The sequence below is a fragment of the Brassica napus genome, chromosome A5 (assembly GCF_020379485.1).
Source record: "Brassica napus cultivar Da-Ae chromosome A5, Da-Ae, whole genome shotgun sequence".
Lineage (NCBI taxonomy): Eukaryota > Viridiplantae > Streptophyta > Magnoliopsida > Brassicales > Brassicaceae > Brassica > Brassica napus.
Genome location: NC_063438.1, coordinates 20,063,932 through 20,082,532, shown reverse-complemented (window position 1 = coordinate 20,082,532; position 18,601 = coordinate 20,063,932). Strand labels below are relative to the sequence as shown.

The following is an 18,601-nucleotide window of genomic DNA, read 5'->3' as shown; positions in this document are numbered from 1 at the left end:
ACATTTCAACAGACGAGAAGAGAGAAAATATATGTTTGAACAAAGAGAAGAGACACGCAACTTATAGAGTAAATTTTTCAAAACACAACTTGGCTTTTTGTGTCACATGTCTTCGGTCTTGGCTTATTGGGTCACAGGCAACACACAACTTTGCTTTTTGTGTCACATGTCTTTGGCCTTGGATCCTTGTGTCACGAGTTGTTAACGTCTTGGCTTCATTCTTCACTCCACCTGCAATATACACAAGCAAAACGTGGTGAGTCCCAACTAACAGAACCATCAATTATACAAAACAACACAGAAGCATTAAGTTGCCATTAACAAGTCTCAAAGATTCGAAGTACAAAGACATCAAAAGCAGAACCATTAACATAAACATCCATTAACCATAAACATCCAAAGCGTACAGACTCGAATGAATTCAAAGCATACAAACTCGAACTCAAAGCATACAGACTCGAACTAAAGACTCGACACAAACAGACTTGCAACTTAAGACAAAAACCACATACAGACTTGCAACTTAAGGCTCAACCTAACATTTCGCGAAGAAGCTTATTTTTGAATTCAATTTCGAGTTCAGTTAGTGGCTCCGACTTGTTAATTAGGCCCTCAAGCAATTTTTGCTTGTTAAGAGTTACCTTCAAAGCAAAATCGCTCTGCCTGATCTCCCAAAAGCTTTGAAACTCTATCTTCTCCTTCTGTTCCGCTTCCGAAGTTGCTTGCTTGCTCCCTGGGTTCTTTCTTTTTGCCTTTGCTGCTTTAACACCTTTTGGCCGAGCCATTGGTTCATCCTGTCCAGCCATTGAAGTTGATGACTGGGCATCCAACTTCCTTCTTTTTGCTTGAACTTTATCCTTGGTACAACTCGCTCCACTCCATTTCTGATCATGGCGAAGCTCTAACCATGCATGCTCTAGGTTGAACTTCGCCTTGTGATCATTGAAGAAAATCATGTGAGCCAACTTCAAAACGTCATTCTCGTTCTGTCCACTCGATCTCTGCTTCGTTGCAGCCTCATAACACCCAACAAATTTATACACGCCCTCATTAATCTTCCCCCACCTCGCTTTACAGTGTGATGGCTCTCTCTTTTGCAAGCCATCCAGCTTTGGACTCGCGGCAAAATAAGCCGCAATTCGTTTCCAAAACGCAACTGCTTTCTACTCATTTCTAACCACTGGGTCCTTGGAGGTGTTCAACCAAGCGCTGATCAGCACCACATCTTCTGTGAGTGTCCATTTTCGTCTCTCTTTACGGTCAGACAAGATCTCTACATCATCGTCTACATCTTCGTTCCATGGTGAACTGAGCATAGAGGCATCCGACGCAGAGACTTCTACAGTTGGCTCACGAGGGACGGACTGATAAGGGTTTTGACTGTTTAACAGGTTTTGAAAGCTACAATTTTGAGTATAAGGATCCATGAGAGCTTTGGAGAAGGAAAATATATGGAAATAGATTTGGAGAAGGAATTTGTTTCGGAAAACATAATAGATTTCGAGGATGATTTATTGGTGTTAACGTTGGAAATAGATAGAAATAGATTTAGTTGTTGAAGTTTTAATGGCAAGTAAATCTACACCTAAACTAAAACTAAAGACCATTTAATCTTCCCAACCACTTACTAAAGCACACAATGAACAACCCCGCAAACAACAGGTCAATCACTTCAAAACTTAAGACCATTCAATTCCCAACCACTTACGAAAGCACACAATCAATTTCTAACAACCATTTAAAGATATTCTACTTAGACAGAAAATATAATTTACCTTATCTTAACTGTGAAGATGAAGACAAAAGCTTTGATTTGATCATGTTAAGCGCCATTCCGTTGCCTTTCTTCAACAGACATCCTCAACCCTCACACAACCAACAAACAAAGTATAATTAAAAACGTAGTCTCTGTAATGAGATAAACGAAAACTAAAACAGAAACCTAAAAAATCAATCCCACCATCGCTACCTTATACAAAACAGAGGCAAACTTAAACATATCCATTTCCACAAACAATGTACTAGTAATCTAACAGATAATGTGGCCTCAATATTATAAAACAATCACTATCGACATCAGTTTTAAAAATTTGTTTGACTAAAGACAAGGGATGTTCGAACTTATCTTGCTTCTTCTTCATCTCCAATCTTGTCTGAGTTTCATCCTTCCCTCAGCGATGCTTTCTCTTGAAGCTTCTATCTTCTGACCTTCATCATAATCTCTGGAGGAAGAAGACAAAACAGAGGATCACGAACAGATAATGTGAGATAAACCAAATTCAAGACAGCAGCAACATAAAGATAAAAAAAACGGATGATTTCTTACCAATAAGGAGAAGTCGAGACAGAGACGACGAGGTACGAGGTTCGAGAGAGACACAACGAGACTCGCGAGAGAGAAGACGAGATCACCGAGAGAGAAGACGGAGAAGTCGAGAATGACTCGACAGAGAGACGACGAGATCACCGAGACAGAGACGAAGAGGTTCGAGTGAGAGACGACGAGGTTCGAGAGAGAGACGACGAGACTGGAGAGATAGACGACGAGACTCGAGAGAGACGACGAGACTCGAGAGAGAGACGACGAGATTCGAGACAGAGACGACGAGATCACCAAGAGAGGAGACAGAGACGACGAGATCACCAAGAGAGTAGACGGAGAAGTCGAGAATGAGAGCGCTTTGGTTTCTCGCGACGAAGGAGAGAGACAGCATTGATGGGCGGTCCAATGAGAAAGCGCCACGATAGGGCTTCTTACCAATACTCAAAAGCCCAGTTTTGGTAGCGCTTCTGCATTAATTTGGCATTTTTGATTTATTTTTTTTTTCACTTTTGTTAAGGACCTTGTGTTAAGTACTCCCGATGGAGTTGCTCTTACATTCCTCGCGTAGGTACCAGTTCCCATTTGTACTATATTACTTAGCATGTCTTAGTATTATGGAATCTTTTATTGTATTCATTTACATATGTTCTGTTTTATACTAGCTATGTATGTGAATTGTGTAACTCCATCCCACATTGTAACTAGGTTAAGACTCGTCTATGTTGATGTTGATGTTGATGTGTGCAGTGACTACATACTTTATATATCTTTCAGGCTGAAATTACTAGGACACGCGATGAGACTGCAACCAACATTCAAAAAAACAACCAGGTGGTACTTTTTCGCCAGTTAATGCCCCTGATAGGGCCCTGTGGTATCGGTCTTGCTAGCGCCTGAACAGCTTATACGCCCAACCGTAGACATGTCAGCATCCAACGCGCCTCGAGTTTTTCCTAGTCATGGTGTGACTGAGTCCATAATTGTAATAACCATTTAAACGTTGAATGTTGAAAATGTGGGTGTAAGACAAGACTACACTATGGACCAGTATCTAATAGTATGGAAAGTGTAATTTCAGACAAGTAACATTTGTTTGCTTAGATGGGGACAATACTATAGTGTTGGTATAGTTTGGAAATGCCAACTTATTCTTATATTTTGTAGGTTGCATCATTGGGGATCAGAGTTGCTGATGCCTCTTGTACCGCAGAAGGTTAGACACGGTCTGTTATGTCACTGCTATGTCACCGCATAAAGCCACTCACGTGGATCTGCTATGTCACCGCATAAGGCCACTCACGTGGATCTGCCTCCAACAGGCCAGCCAAAGTCACCCATGTGGTACTAACCGATTGTTTCCTTACTCGTACGCTCAATCATGATGATCTTGATTGTGTTAACTTCGGTTCAATCCCTTTGTATTAATTGTGCACCTTTCGTAAGAAGATACACACAACTTTCTGTTATAGTGGCCTACTCCAGTTTTTCATATGTTAATTTCCACATTGTACCAAATATGTATGTTTACTATGTAGAATATGCAACAAATAATTAAGTATAGAGTGTGTACTTTTGTAGGTGAGCTGTGATGTTATGTTGGTAACTATACTATGCATTGTATACATATCATAGTTTGTTTGCCGTTAGAATACACCGTTGGTTAGTGTACAAACGTATCCACTATAGTCGTCTTAACTTGAACCACTTGTTATGCCTTCTCCAACAAAATGTTTTCCCATAGCAACCTCGGCTGACTATACTATATCACATATAGTATACTAAAATTTTCATCCTTATTGTCTTTATATGTCATGTTAGCATATACATGTCACACATATAGTACAGTCCAACACTTTCAAACCTTTTATGGTCACCACTGCTATAACGTTTATTTTATTGAATTGGAGTCCACCTTCGCGTTCCAGAAACACCTAGGCTGATGGTTTCTTTAGCTTTTGCGGTGCCTATACTACATTATATATTATACTATAGTGTTTCCTATCGTGTAATACATTTACAAAAAAACGTTGCATTTCCAGTTACGTATAGTAAGCTAATGGTTAAGATAGAAATGTGTCACTCTCCTTATCTTCACGCGTACGCGAGTGCAAGGCGAAAAACGTTAACATAAATATGTGTTAAATATTGACTTCCACTTTATTATGGCTATATTTTTTATTTTGGAATCTCTTATGAATATTGACCAAATTCACCCAATTGTAAACGCAAACATAAATATGTGTTAAATATAAATTTTTTTAATGCTTACAATTTTTAGAAAATATATCCATTTGACAAACAAAATTAAATGATGCTTTAAAAAATGAACAACAAGAATTTTTCTGTGAGAGAAAATAAACAACAAGAATTACGTATAGAACAAGTAAACTTCGTAACATAAACATTTAAACAACAACTACAAAATAATCAATTCGTTGTATATTATACGATGGCTTTTGCTAACCGTGTGCAGTCGAGCTCAAGTTATAGTGTTAGGGCAACACCGACAAGGGTATTTTACCTGAGTTTCTAAACTATTTGTCAGAATAAAAAAAAGTATGAAAAAGGTGGAAAGAGGTGAACACGAAGTACCCTGTAGAGAACCTTAATAAAAAAGTGTAGATACGCTTTGCATATGTGTAGTTTCTTTTGTTGTTTAAACTTTAATTCAGGACCGGTTCAATGGTGTCATGGATCCTGAGGCAAAAAAAAAATTAATTTTCAAACTATTATTTTTCTTTAAAACATATGATAGATATATGTTTTTTTTCAAAATAACAGAAGTATTTTTAAAAATATATCTATGGAAATAAAAAAACTTTCATATAAAAAAATGTGGACTTCTTTTCTTATTTTTAATATAAATACATGTATTTTTTTTAAAAAACCAGACTCTTATTTATTAAGAAATAGGAGGACAACGGACTGGGCTCGGGACGATCGCACCGTTCGCCCCCCTATCTAAGCCGGTCCTGCTTTAGTTAAAAAATTAAGTTATATTTCTTAGATATTAATGTTAGACCATCTCCAACCCACCTCTATTTTCATCTCTATATTTTTCTCTATAAAGAGAAAATCTCTATTCTAGAGATGAATTTGATCCAATGTATACTTTTGTGATAGAGTTCATCTATTTATAAAAGAAAATATAGAGATGTGCTATTTTCACATCTATATAGAGGCAAAAAGTAACATTCATCTATATTTTTCTATAAATTAGAGAAATTCTATTATAGAATCATAACATTGGAGTAAACCCACTTCAATAATAAAGATCTCTATTTTAGAAGAAATTATAGAGGCATATATTTGAGATGCTCATAGTATGCTCATAGCCATCTTCAACACATTGTTATTTATTCCTCTATAATATCATTTAGAAATAAAATTGACTTTTCTCATCTTTTTTTTTTTTCTTTATAATAGAAATTGTTATTTTTTTTTCTTTATTAATAAAGAAATAAATAGCATTCATCTATTTTTATTCTAAAATTGCTATTATAAAGGAATACATTAAAGCATAATTCACCTCTATTACAAAATTTCTCTCTTTTAGAAATAAAAATAGAGAAATAAAAATAACAACATACATTAGAGATGGTCTTGCAAACTTTCCGTACCCAAAAGAAAGTTCTATTTAGGTAAGCTCTTTTGCACAAAAAAAAAACAAGTTTTTAGGTTCAGTCAAGATTCATTAACTACAAAACGTTGTTCAATACCTCAGAAACTTCTTCTCCTTGAGATCCAACTTGCCTTTACGTTTCTTATTCAGGAAACAATAATCAACTATTTCGACATTATTTCGTCTTCGTGTATAGACTTATAAACGAGTAATACGTAACAATAATCAACTATTTCGGCATTATTTCAGGTTAAGTTGAATTTACACAAGTAAAATAATTGAGCTGTTGATTCTATCTTGCGTACGTAAAAATTAATTGTGCTTTGGAGTTTGGTTGATTGAATGGCAAAAAATTGGAAATAAAAATGTGTTAAGATGCTAAATATTATTTCTAATTATACTATAAACACACATAATAGTGTGAAAGCAATCTAACTTAACATCTAAACACGCAAACACAGTGTCAAAAAACTTTATATGTTATTTACAAAAAAAAAACCTTTATATGTTTCTTATATTTTTACCTTTTTTGTTTTAAATGATAGAAGGTCCGAAACCATGTTAAATTAATCTCTTTAGAAGCCGTACATCCCAACAAATAGGAATTGAACATATAACCTTTAAAAATCTTATCAAGAAATCTAAAAGTTTTAACTAATAGACCAGCTTTCTAACTAATATATATTCTGATGTATGTAAGAACTAATTTTTTGTTGTTATAAATAAGTTAGATTATTTTTCGTTTATAAGTTCCACATAAATCCAACAATTAATAATACCAATATCATGAAAATATAAAAAGTATTTGATAATTGATATATTATTTGGCAATACAAACTTGGGCTTTATCCAATATTCCATCATGTCCGGGGATTTTCCCCACCCCGTCTCTTTTCACAAATATGGACTATCTTTTCTGGCGGTTACCAAAGGAACCGAATTTGAGTTATTTTCCATGGATACTGTGGTATATTTGGAAGAATCGGAACGCTAAAGTTTTTAAGAATCACACAAGAACCCCTCTTGACATTCTTCGGACTGCGGAGATAGAAGGTGTCTTGTGGGCTGAAGCACAGACGGAGGCATCTGTAATTCGGGGACCCCTAAATATTATAGAAGAAGCCCTTCCACATGGCGCTGATAAGTGTTATATAGATGGAGCATGGAAGAAAGATGATCCTTATACGGGACAAGGATGGGTCTATAGGAAAAATGGATCCACAGATACTATGATGGGTGCTATGTCTATTCGCAGAAGTTTATCACCTTTACATGCTGAATGTGAAGCTTTGATATGGGCGATGAAGTGCATGAAGACTCTACAGGTATCAGAGGTGGTGTTTGCAACTGACTGCTCTCAATTGGTGAAGATGGTGTCTACACCGACAGAATGGCCAGCATTCACTACACATATGGAGGAGTTTCTGCGATGTAAGGAATTCTTTCTCAACTTTTCAATCCAACATATTCCAAGAGCGCAAAATATACTGGCGGACAGGCTGGCACGAGGTGCTAGGACTTCGCCATCTGCTATGGTTTATGTTGATTTTGTTCCCCCGAGGTGGCTCTCGGATCAGAGATCCTTCTAGTTTCTTAGCCTTTTGTTGTAAAAAAAAAAAAAAAACTTATGAAATTAGATTTATTCATTTCTATATAAATATATATATATATATATGTGTGTAACGGAAATGATAATTTTTTTTGAATAGTTTATTTTATTGGACGAACCGCTGTAAAAATAAACATGAAACAATTAAGATAAAATAATAAAAATAATTATCACATACTGTAATTACTCAGATAATGGGCTTTGACAAAAAAACCCCCGTTAATAGATTTAAAATAAATAAAAAAAGTCATGGGGTGAAGTCATGTTTGAGAAAATATTATGAGGTCAATATACTAATTTTACAATATTTTACCAAGCTGCCTCCGCCCCTGGTGTCAAGTTGATCTCAAGTTATAACTCGATAGTCTTACAATCTTTTAGAACCCAAGAAAGTTCTATTTAGGTTCAGTCAAGTTTCATCAAATACCAAACGACCTTCAATACCTCAGAAATTTCTTCTTTTTGAGGTCCACAACTTATATACTTTTGTCTCTACTTTTCTTATTGAGGAAATAATAATCAACTATTTCAGCATTATATTTCGTTTTCTCGTGGACTTATAAACGTGTAATAATCTGACTTGGTCAAGTTCGTTACGAGTTTTTTCTACGGTGCTAAACCCAACATCTCGGACCGGATCAATGAGTTACCCATCTAACTCCTCTATAAATACGCATTAAACCAATTAATAACACACTTAAACATTCATAAATCTTTCTCGAAATTCAAGTCCATGTCCGAAGCTTCTTCTTTGCTAATACCCAAAACAAACCCTTTAGTTACATCGGAACCAATGGCAAACAAATCCCTGACAGGCCTCGAGAGTCTCATAAAGCTTCTCCCAACAGGAACACTCTTCATCTACCTCTTACTCAACCCTGTCCTCACAAACGACGGTGAATGCTCCACATCTAATAAGGTCATATCAAGCATTCTCATCGCTCTTTGCAGCTTCTCTTGCGTGATTTCATGCTTCACCGATAGTTTCAAAGGCACGGACGGGTCAAGAAAGTATGGTATAGTCACCAGAAAGGGTCTTTGGACTTACGCAGATCCAGGATCCGTGGACTTGTCTAAGTACAAGCTTAGGATTGCTGATTTCGTTCACGCGGGTTTCGTGGTGGCTGTGTTTGGAGCACTTGTGTTGCTTGACGCTAATACCGCAAGCTGCTTTTATCCTCGGTTTAGAGAAACGCAAAAGACTCTGGTCATGGTTTTGCCTGTGGCTGTGGGCATTGCCTCGGCCGGTATCTTCGCTATATTTCCTAGTAAACGGAATGGACTCGGGTATGCTCCAAGTGGTGAGAAGGAGGAAGAGGAGACCAAGAAGGATGCAGGCTCTGCATGAGACGTAGTTGATTCTATTGTTTGTTATCTTGGTCAAGATTTATTAAAGATAAAAGAAAACGATTGTATGCTTAAAAGATTTATTTAGTTCTTTTGTAAGTCGTTACCATAAATGTATGTTGTATGGAATCTTATAGTATTTCAGAATAAAACGACGTTACCCTATAAACAAGAGCTTGTGTGTCTTATCTATATAAGTTCATTAGCCAAACTTTATGAAGATTTTATAGTTTATAATTCCATGTATCTTCCGACATCATATTAGCTTTTTATTGTCCGGACGATGTTTTGCTTTGCTTTGTTAAGGGAATGTTTGAAGCTGCCATGAGATCGATCTTTGTTTATAACTAATTCGAGTTTGACTATATGGTGATCAGAAGTACCGTTGGAAGAAAGAATTGAATAAGAGCCAGGTACAAATTCGAAAGGCGACTCAGGAGATGTCAGAATCTACATCAGATGAAGGGATTCAGATATTATTATTGCCATGATTTTTTTTAATTATTGCCATGATTTAGTATACTAATCAATGTAAGAACAAAACTAACGAGAAACTAGCTTTGGCTTTTGGCAATAATGGTTCAAATTTGAAGTGATACTAGCTATTTCTCATGGGAAAAGGATATTCTGATTAAAATGGCTCGAACCCAAAATCCTGAATACTTGTTCTTAACCTAAACGGTACCCGAATGCCGAACGCATAGTGTTGTAAGGTTAATTGTAAAATGAAAAGCCCATGCGGTTGAGTGGAGAAGAGAGGATGATAATACATGGCTGAAGATGTCCCATGACGAAAAATAAATATGGAGTTGCTTTACACTATTTAAAAGCCCAAGTCAAAATTTCTAGTCCTTTAAGTTTTAAGTAGAAGACTTAAAACCCAATATCATATGTTTATTGCAGGTCTCAACCATAATATAAGATACGGTTTCTTAATTTTTAATTAAAAAACACTAAGAGACGTCTATTAAATAAGAGATTTAAGAGACGTCTCTTAGTTTTTTTAGTTAAAAGATAAAAGACCGTATCTTATATTACGCTAAGAACCCCAACATAAAAGACCTGCAATAAACATGTTCTAAGTGATTCATGAGGTGAATATTGCTTAACAGCACAACATCCCCGAGAAATATTTTTAAGTTATGGTTTTTGGTTCAATGCTGAGAGGTGTCATCACCACAACTTTTTTTACAACTCCTATTAAAAAATACACAACTTACTAGAATAATAACAGAAATGCCATTATAGACCACCATTTATTTATAAAGTTTTGTGAAATCATAATTATTGTTCCCATCGAATCCATCCAGACCACTTCAAGTTTGAGTGATAAAATAACTGTTTGATGCAAAAAAAAAAAACAAAAAAAAAAGAATCTACGCTCTAAATCCGGTTGACAACCGGTTTATTAATAACATAATCTTTGATTATGAATGGTATTTAAAGTACTGTCTCTTGACGTCTTAGTTGTAATATGAAAACGGTATTACGTTTGTAATCCAAAAAGTATGATAAATACTGACACTGTACATTTTAGAAAATATCTGGGATCAAAACACCTTGGGGCTATCTTGGTTTCGGGTATCTGGCCAAAAAAATATAAATTTAAATGTTAGTGAAATACTGAAATGACAATCAACAAACTTTTGTGGTCATGTTGTAACTAATAAGTTTAGTCATGTACAATGGGTTCGTGCTATAAGATTAATAGTGTAAATTCATCTGCATATAGGTTTCATTTCCAAGATGACTTCTTGCACTTAGGTTTCATACCGAGGCAAATAGAAATATGAAGTTACTTTAGCAAAAAATGTTATTTGTAGGGTTCTCATATGATATTGGTACAATCGTCCGTTTATGTTATTCAAAATTGTCTTCTAAATCCATGAATTAAATATAAATCTTAAAATGACCAATAAAGTAAACAAAATATTATGATATTTTATATTTATAGTTAATACATTAAATGTGAGAATTTGCTAATGTGAGAATTTCGTAACGTGGCAATGGTATAATTACTACGTGCTACATGTCTAAATTTATATCATTCCATTTTTTCGTAAGTATATCGAAATAAATGCTGACTTCATGTGCAAAGTTTACATTTAATTCATGATTCGAGTATGTTGTATGTAGCATGTATATTTCCACAATTAACTAAAGGCTTCCTTAACATTCGAAGATTCAATTAATCATATATTGTTATCACAAATGTAAAATATCTATTATCCCCTATATATTAAAACAGAAGCATTACAATATTAGAAAAAATGACACATGTTATCACGAGAATGATTTTCAAAAATCTTTAGAAAAGTAAGTTGGTCTATCTAAATATAAACTATAATTTTCATTCAACTGATCATAAAATCATTTATTAGTATTAAAAGTTATCCTTCTTTCTTTCTTTAAATAAAAGCGGAATTATCTAATGTTATTAAAATATATATATAACAATTAATGATTTCCAATAACAAAGATTTGCTAACAATTTATATACAGTCAATCATTTTTGTTTAAATCTTTGTTATTAAAATAAATTACACAATTTCATTAACCTTATAATAAAAAAATAGATTTTTTCGTATATGTTGTATTTTGAAATTTTAAAAACGAGTATAAATTACTAAACCGTTAAAATTCTCAAACAAAATTTTGTTACCAATCGTTTAAATTTTTTGTTATAATAAAATATAAATAGTTATAAACCACATGAGTAAGAAGTTTTATTTAATAAGTTTTATATTAATATATATATATATATCATTTAATTAAATAACATATCATATAAAATACATATCATATAAAATACAAACTATATATTGATATTTGCATTGAAAAAATATTGTGAACTTAACTATTATTTTAATTTTAAAATTTGCATTCAATTTAAAAATGATTATAAATTACTAAAACTATTAGACATCTCAAATTAAAAAGTGTTTATATTAATATATTAATATATATATCATTTAATTAAAATAGATATCATATAAAATACAAACTATAAATTATTCCACTAAATCTATCAAATATCCCTTTTCGGTGTGTATATATTTTATTAATAAATGAGGCATTTTAATAAATTGGTTTACCTAGATTTATGTTTATACTATAAATATAGCGTATGTGAATTGCGCAACTCATACTTTTCAGCTATGATCCTTTAAATTTGGTTTAGGAACAACTAATGCATTTGTAGAAGATATAGGTCAGTAGTTATATGATATTTTTTTTAGTACATTCATAGTAACGTAATTGATATACTGTATACTTTATATTATATGTTGTATTATATTTTGAACAGCAACCGGACGTAGGGTACATCGATTTCATTGTATAGTCTTAACAGATAATTAACCTAGAGACATCAACAACATCGTCGCATGTCAAGAGAGATTTTAAGATGTATGAAAGACAGACTCTCATCGTTAGAAACTACCTTACGGAAAATGACGTGTGTGTTATAAGCAGACGTCTATCCACTTCAATTGAAACTCGACCTGGAACGAGTTTGACAAGATCTAGCCCATTTATTCTCTTCTTAGAAAATACGTTAGTGTTGTTAAAATAAGTTTTTTTTTCTTTAAAATTAGATGATCATTGCATGTAATCGCAAATTTCTGAACAAAATTATCAGTTTCGATTCTTCTTTTCCAAACTTCTTTCAAGCTTTTCTATCAGAAAAACAAGATAAGTTAAAAACAGAATCATACTAATCTGGATTAGTCGTTTCTTCAAATAAAATGGGATTACATTTTCTTATAAAGATAAAATTGAAATAAAATATTCTGTTTATAAAATCCTATGAATAAATTTAGGCATACTTTTTCACTAAGTTGTTGTTTTACGTAATTAGATGTCCAAATTTTGTTGTTTTCAGTAATATAGGAGGTAATTGGGCGTATATGTTCTACACTGTCACAATCTTCTCTACATCAATAAAATTATAACAATCAAGTTTTATTAAGAAAATTTAAAGCTATAGTCCAAAATCTTTAAAAGAAAATATATTGGTTCTTGAAATTAATATTTCTATGGCTTTATGTTTTTAAATCTTTAAATTAACTCTACAGCAATAAAATCTAAAGATACATGTATAAAATCTACAGCTTAAATTTAAAAGCAATATTTCCAAAACAACTATCACTACTAATCAACCCCTATTACTCTCCGGTGGAAGATGAAAAATTTTAAACAAAGATATACCGTTTAGTTTAGAATTTTGTAACACACCGTTTAGTTTAGATAAATGTAAGTTTTAAATTAAAAATATCTTTATAGGTTTTGATTTTGAATGCGAATTCGTTTTTATTAATATAAAAGTTGTTACAGTAGAAAATTTTAAAAATAAAGTGGAAATAATAACATTGAAACACCCATATCACTAAATAACCGGAACATATTTAATGTGTCCATAGTGATAAGTAGAAAACTGATGTCATGATTATTGCGCAATCGAACAATGACAAACTCTCATTTTCTTCCTGGAAGGCAGAGTTCCATTGATCATCACACATAAAATCCATCGGCTGAAATATTTTCAAGAACTTACAAAATTGGATTGCTTTTCAATAATTTACGACCATTGATCATCACAAAACCAATCCAGTTTTAAATTGAAAACATATCTTTGTTTTAAGAATTTAACCCTGCACAACGTGCGGGTTATCACCTAGTCTAAGTTATAGACCAGCAAAGGCAGTACAACATGTCTCTCCTTTGGATCAGCATCAACGGACCAGACTTTACTAAGATGATACTATTCCATACAGTGTTGGACTTGGGTGTCGAGATCCCACTCTCAAGAATTTGTCCTTGATGGGTAAAATATGCTTCGTACCAAGAATCCAAGATGAGCGCGCACATAATTTTTATAATCGAATCCTACAAATTTATGTAACGTAGAATATCATTTAGAGGAAATCAAGACTTCAAAATGTTATGATATACTCCGTATCTTTTTTTTTACACTGGATAATATTATTAAGTCTTCTAAGAAAAGAGTTCTAAACAACAAGAACTATCAAAACAAAAGTAGAAAATAGATACACCAGTAAAGATCTAAAGTAAACTAACACACATCTATTTTGCGTATGGATTGACTAAAGTTTTTTTTATATAAAAACTCTATATTTGCTTTTGGAATAGTAGAATCTCAAGGAAGATAATCTTCGTATTAATCCAAAAACACCACGCTTCAAATTCCGTATCTTATTTCCGACGCCCTTTATTATACACTTATTTTTGTGTCATTCAGGCTTTTTTCCCTAACTATATATTTTTCAAATAAAAGGATACACCGAAGATTTGTGTATATGTCTTTTCCGAAGCATCTGTTGATTTCGGTAAAAAGATTAAAACCGTAGGATATGTAAAACACACAGAAATTACTTCTTCTTTTTTGCCAAAATTAAAAGTGTAAATGGATATGTAAGTACTTTTATTTATCAACAAACATTTGAAAAAAAAAAATCAGTTACAAAGAAAAAAAGAAACAGATACACATTGATTTCTCACCAAACACGAATATTAAATCACAAGAAAAATAAAATTAGTAAACATTACAATATGACCATCCATGCATAACTTACACAACCTTTTGCCATTTCATGAGTACATTCCATTTCATTAAATTATGCACATATATATAGTGAAACTCATATATATCATTTCTCCATCTCAGAAGCATTTTCGTCATTGTTCTCGGACGGATTCCCAATTCCGTGACGTCTACTAGGGAACACCGTGAAGACAGTGCCGGAGATAACTCCTATCACCGGAGGCAAAACCATTAGAAAAATCTTCCCAGTGGAACCAAATCCAGGATAGAAACAGTTAACAGTATTAGAATCCAACAAAGAAATAACACTGAAAACGATAAGAGAGAAGAAAGCGTGAACGAAATCTCCAACTCTAAGCCGATACGATGACAAATCCTTTGAAGAAGAATCTGGCCAGAGACCCTTCACGGTAGCGACTCCATAGTGAACGTAACCGTCACTAGTTCGGTAGCTATCAGTGAAGCAAGTGAAGCAGCAAGAGAAGGCGCATACAACGATAAGAGCTCCGGTTAAGTATTTGTTGATTAGGAGGCAATGTCCATTGTTGGTTAAGACAGGGTTTAAGAACTGGAACAAGAAGACGGTTCCTGTCGGGAGGAGTCTGATGAGGTCTCCTACGCCAGAGTATGTCCGGTCTCTTATGGCTTTGAATGTTGTCGACATTTTGATATTCTTCTAGTTCTGGTAAGTTAGGTTTCAATTTGTTGGTTATTCTTGAAGAATGTTCTGATGAAATCATCGTTTTCTCTAGTCTATATATGTAGAGATTGAGAGAGATTGCTTCTACGTAAAAAAGGGTTTGGTGTTGCTTATACTCTTTCAAAGAGTTGGGGGAGGTTTTAATTATGATTAATTTTTTTTGCTTTTGGGTATGCTTTTGTTGCCACTTTTAGTATTTTGGGTTGTACTAGAAAACGTGGCTTTGAGGATTAGATTCGTTATATTCCTCTATGTATTAGATTGTCCCGTTTAGATGCATAAAACGTGAAGTCGTTTTCTTGCTCCATTCCAGATGTCACTCATAAGTCGTCGTATGATATGTTGCAAAATTTGTTTGTTTCTGCAACATAGTATAAAAGATATTTTAAATTACCTTATTATACATCGTATTTTATGTTATATAAATCAAATTCTGTCAGAAATGTTTTGCTTTTATAATATATATAATTAATTTGTTAAATAAATCGATATATGAAATACATCTGATTTAAAGATCTTATATATTAAAATAGAAGTCATAACTTCTTTAGTATGTGATTTTTTAATTTGGACCATCATTTAGAAATCTTATTAAATGTATTTATTAAGACTAATAATAAATAGAATCTTTAAAATACTTTAATCATAATATCTTTTGATATATTTTCATTTTAATAGTATAGATATATTTATTTAAAAATTCTAACAAATCTGTTTTAAAAGATTTTTACAAGATCTTCATTTTCGAAATTATATTTAAACATTTTCACTAATTTTGAAATTTGTTTGAAATATTATTATACATTAATATATTCAGTTCTCGTTTATAAAATGAAAAAAATTATAATATTTTATCTATTATATAATCATAATCAATCATATTAAAAGAAATTATTACATTGAGCTAAATATAATAAAATTGTATTAAATTTATAAATTTATGAATTTTATTAAATTTATAAATTTATGAATTATATTTTCGTAAGTATAAAATACTTATGTTCAAAAATAAAATCTAATGTGTTGGTAAGATGGGTTAACATTAGCAAACTATATAATACATGTATAAAAATTAACATGTATTTCTTTAAAGCTATTAATATAAAATCATTGTAACTACTTTAATCATATATTTTCATTTTAAATATTATTTTAAAAATTCTAATAAATCTGTGAAAAAATATTTTAACAAAAACTTAATGTATTTTAAGTTATCGTATATAAAATGAAAAATAAATAAATTATATCATATTTTATCTACTTTATAGTCATGATCATGTTAAAATATAATTATTATACTTAAATAAATATGATAAAAGTATATTCAACTGATAAATTTATAAATTTTTATTTTCATAAATATAAACTATTTATTTTTAAAATATAAAATGATTATAGAACGGCTTAAAATTAGCAAACTATATAATACATGTCTAAAAATAATAAGCATAAAAAATATTAGTAAAAAGAATTCCGGCTTTGAAAAACGGGTCAGAATTTAGCATATGTTAAATACAAATTAATTTTCAAATATGTTTTCTTATGAATATATTAATTTTCTTAATAACTAAATGCAAATACAATAAGATAAATATATAATAAGAACTGACAGATATATACGGTTTTAAAAAATTGATTAATTATAACATATAAATTATAAAATTATTGTATTTGAAATAGTTATATAAACATTTAATTATATGATTAACTTTAAAAATATATACCACTTATGTTTTAAAATAATAATTTATGTATAGAAAAATGAAAACAGACACCCGCACAGGTCAAAATCTAGTTATATATTATTTCCACTACATTTCCCTAGATTTTGTTCTACTTCACTAATTACTCTATAGTTTTTAATAAAAAATAACATGTTATCTGCAAAATTGAACAATTCAATTATAATAACAAATGATTTCTGAAAATAAACCCTTCACTAACATCACATTTGTAAGCAAGCTCTCTACACCCATAGATTTTAACATTTGCACCCAAAAAATTTCTCTACCCATAATTGTTTTTTTTTGTACCTGTACCCATAAATTTGTAAGCAAGATATGTGTTATTAATGTTGTCATAATTTATGTATTGTCTTATGCAAAAATAATTACGTTTAGAACATCTCCAAAAGAAACTCGATAACTCCAAATATAGAGTTTTTTGCTCTCCAAAAAGAAACTTCAAAACTTCAAATTTGAAGTTTTGAAGAGTGAAACTTCAAATATAGAGTTTTACTTTTCAAAACTTCAAATTTGAAGTTTCATCTTTTTATTTGCATTTTGTTCCTTACAATTGTAGATCATATTTATAATTCTTCAATATTTTTTTGTTTATTGTTTTAATCCTTAAAACTTTTATATCTCATAAATATTTTAAATTTGTTTTATACATTTAAGTTTTACATATGAAATTAAATAAAAATTTTAAAACAAGATTTATAATATTTTAAAACTAGAATTAAACAACAAGAATATTACAAAAAACCATAATAAAAACTTATTAAAAAGACACATAAAGACATAATTATTACTCAAATTTAAATATTATAACAATACTAATAGTCTGGTAAATTTGCTCCAAAACCTCTCAAATCTCCAAAATATTGCCCAAACAAATTTTGTGTAACCAAAGATGATTGTTGTTGTTGCTCTTGACGCCTTTTTCGTACGATTCTTTCTTGTTCAGATCGAATGTATTCACGAATATTAACATCATCGATAGAAGCTAAGTTTTTTAGAATATTTTATTTCCTCTTTTACTTCTTTAAAAGCTAATTTTTTTGCTTTATTTTGCAGTTGTAATTCAATCATCTCATGACCTTTTTCCTTGCTTATTGTACTTTCGTTTAAAAGATCAAGGATTTTTTTCGTTTGATGATATCAAACTATCAGCGGGTATAAGAAATGCACTAGTTGATCATATATGGGAGCATTACAAAAATAATTTTATGGAATAATGTATTATTTGCTTGCAGTTTAATATTTAATTATGTACTTTTATTTATAATTTTATATTTTAGTGTAAGATTTTTTTTTAATTAATATTTCTGTAATATTTATATATATGTACTAGTTATTTATAGAATTTTTATGAATTTACATCAACTATGACAAATATAAAGACTATAGTGTAAAATATAAATAATTTTGAAGTTAGGTTTGAAGTTTTACTTTTGGAAAAGAATACATTGAAACTTCAAATATAGAGTTTTGTAAACTTCAAAATATAGCTTTTTTTTGGAAATGCTCTTAGAGCATCTCTAAAAGAAACTCTATAACTTCAAATATAGAGTTTTTTGCTTTCCAAAAAGGAACTTCAAAACTTCAAATTTAGAGTTTTAAGAAGTAAAACTTCATATTTGGAGTTTCACTACTCAAAACTCTAAATTTGAAGTTTCATCTTCTTATTTGCATCTTGGTCCTTATAATTAGTTA

General features: G+C 31.4%; 3 protein-coding genes across 3 annotated transcripts; 1 reads left to right on the top strand and 2 right to left on the bottom strand.

The window, feature by feature from the left end:
* Positions 1–222: 222 nt before the first annotated feature.
* On the bottom strand, positions 223–1,427 carry LOC111215913 (glutathione S-transferase T3-like). The gene is made up of 4 exons (XM_022720137.1): positions 1,179–1,427; positions 642–1,016; positions 345–491; positions 223–231 (listed from the first exon to the last, which is right to left on the bottom strand). Exons 1-4 carry the CDS (start codon positions 1,425–1,427, stop codon positions 223–225), a joined length of 780 nt encoding a protein of 259 aa, XP_022575858.1.
* A 6,707-nt stretch (positions 1,428–8,134) lies between these two features.
* On the top strand, positions 8,135–11,406 carry LOC106449547 (protein DMP1-like). The gene has a single exon (XM_048779291.1). It carries the CDS (start codon positions 8,288–8,290, stop codon positions 8,900–8,902), a length of 615 nt encoding a protein of 204 aa, XP_048635248.1. The 5' UTR covers positions 8,135–8,287; the 3' UTR covers positions 8,903–11,406.
* Positions 11,407–14,319: 2,913 nt separating this feature from the next.
* Positions 14,320–15,243, bottom strand: BNAA05G19640D (protein DMP2). The gene has a single exon (XM_048779290.1). The coding sequence runs from the start codon at positions 15,126–15,128 to the stop codon at positions 14,571–14,573; it is 558 nt and encodes a 185-aa protein (XP_048635247.1). The 5' UTR covers positions 15,129–15,243; the 3' UTR covers positions 14,320–14,570.
* Positions 15,244–18,601: the final 3,358 nt, after the last annotated feature.

Excerpts from the sequence above, each read along its gene's own strand:
- LOC106449547 (XM_048779291.1), top strand. The coding sequence starts at position 8,288 with ATGTCCGAAGCTTCTTCTTTGCTAATACCCAAAACAAACCCTTTAGTT.
- LOC111215913 (XM_022720137.1), bottom strand. The coding sequence starts at position 1,427 with ATGGATCCTTATACTCAAAATTGTAGCTTTCAAAACCTGTTAAACAGT. Across the intron at positions 1,017-1,178 it reads ACACCTCCAAGGACCCAGTG|GCTGCAACGAAGCAGAGATC; the intron begins GTTAGAAATGAG and ends GGGTGTTATGAG. Across the intron at positions 492-641 it reads AGAGCGATTTTGCTTTGAAG|TTGCAAGTCTGTTTGTGTCG; the intron begins GTAACTCTTAAC and ends TTTTGTCTTAAG.
- BNAA05G19640D (XM_048779290.1), bottom strand. The coding sequence starts at position 15,128 with ATGTCGACAACATTCAAAGCCATAAGAGACCGGACATACTCTGGCGTA.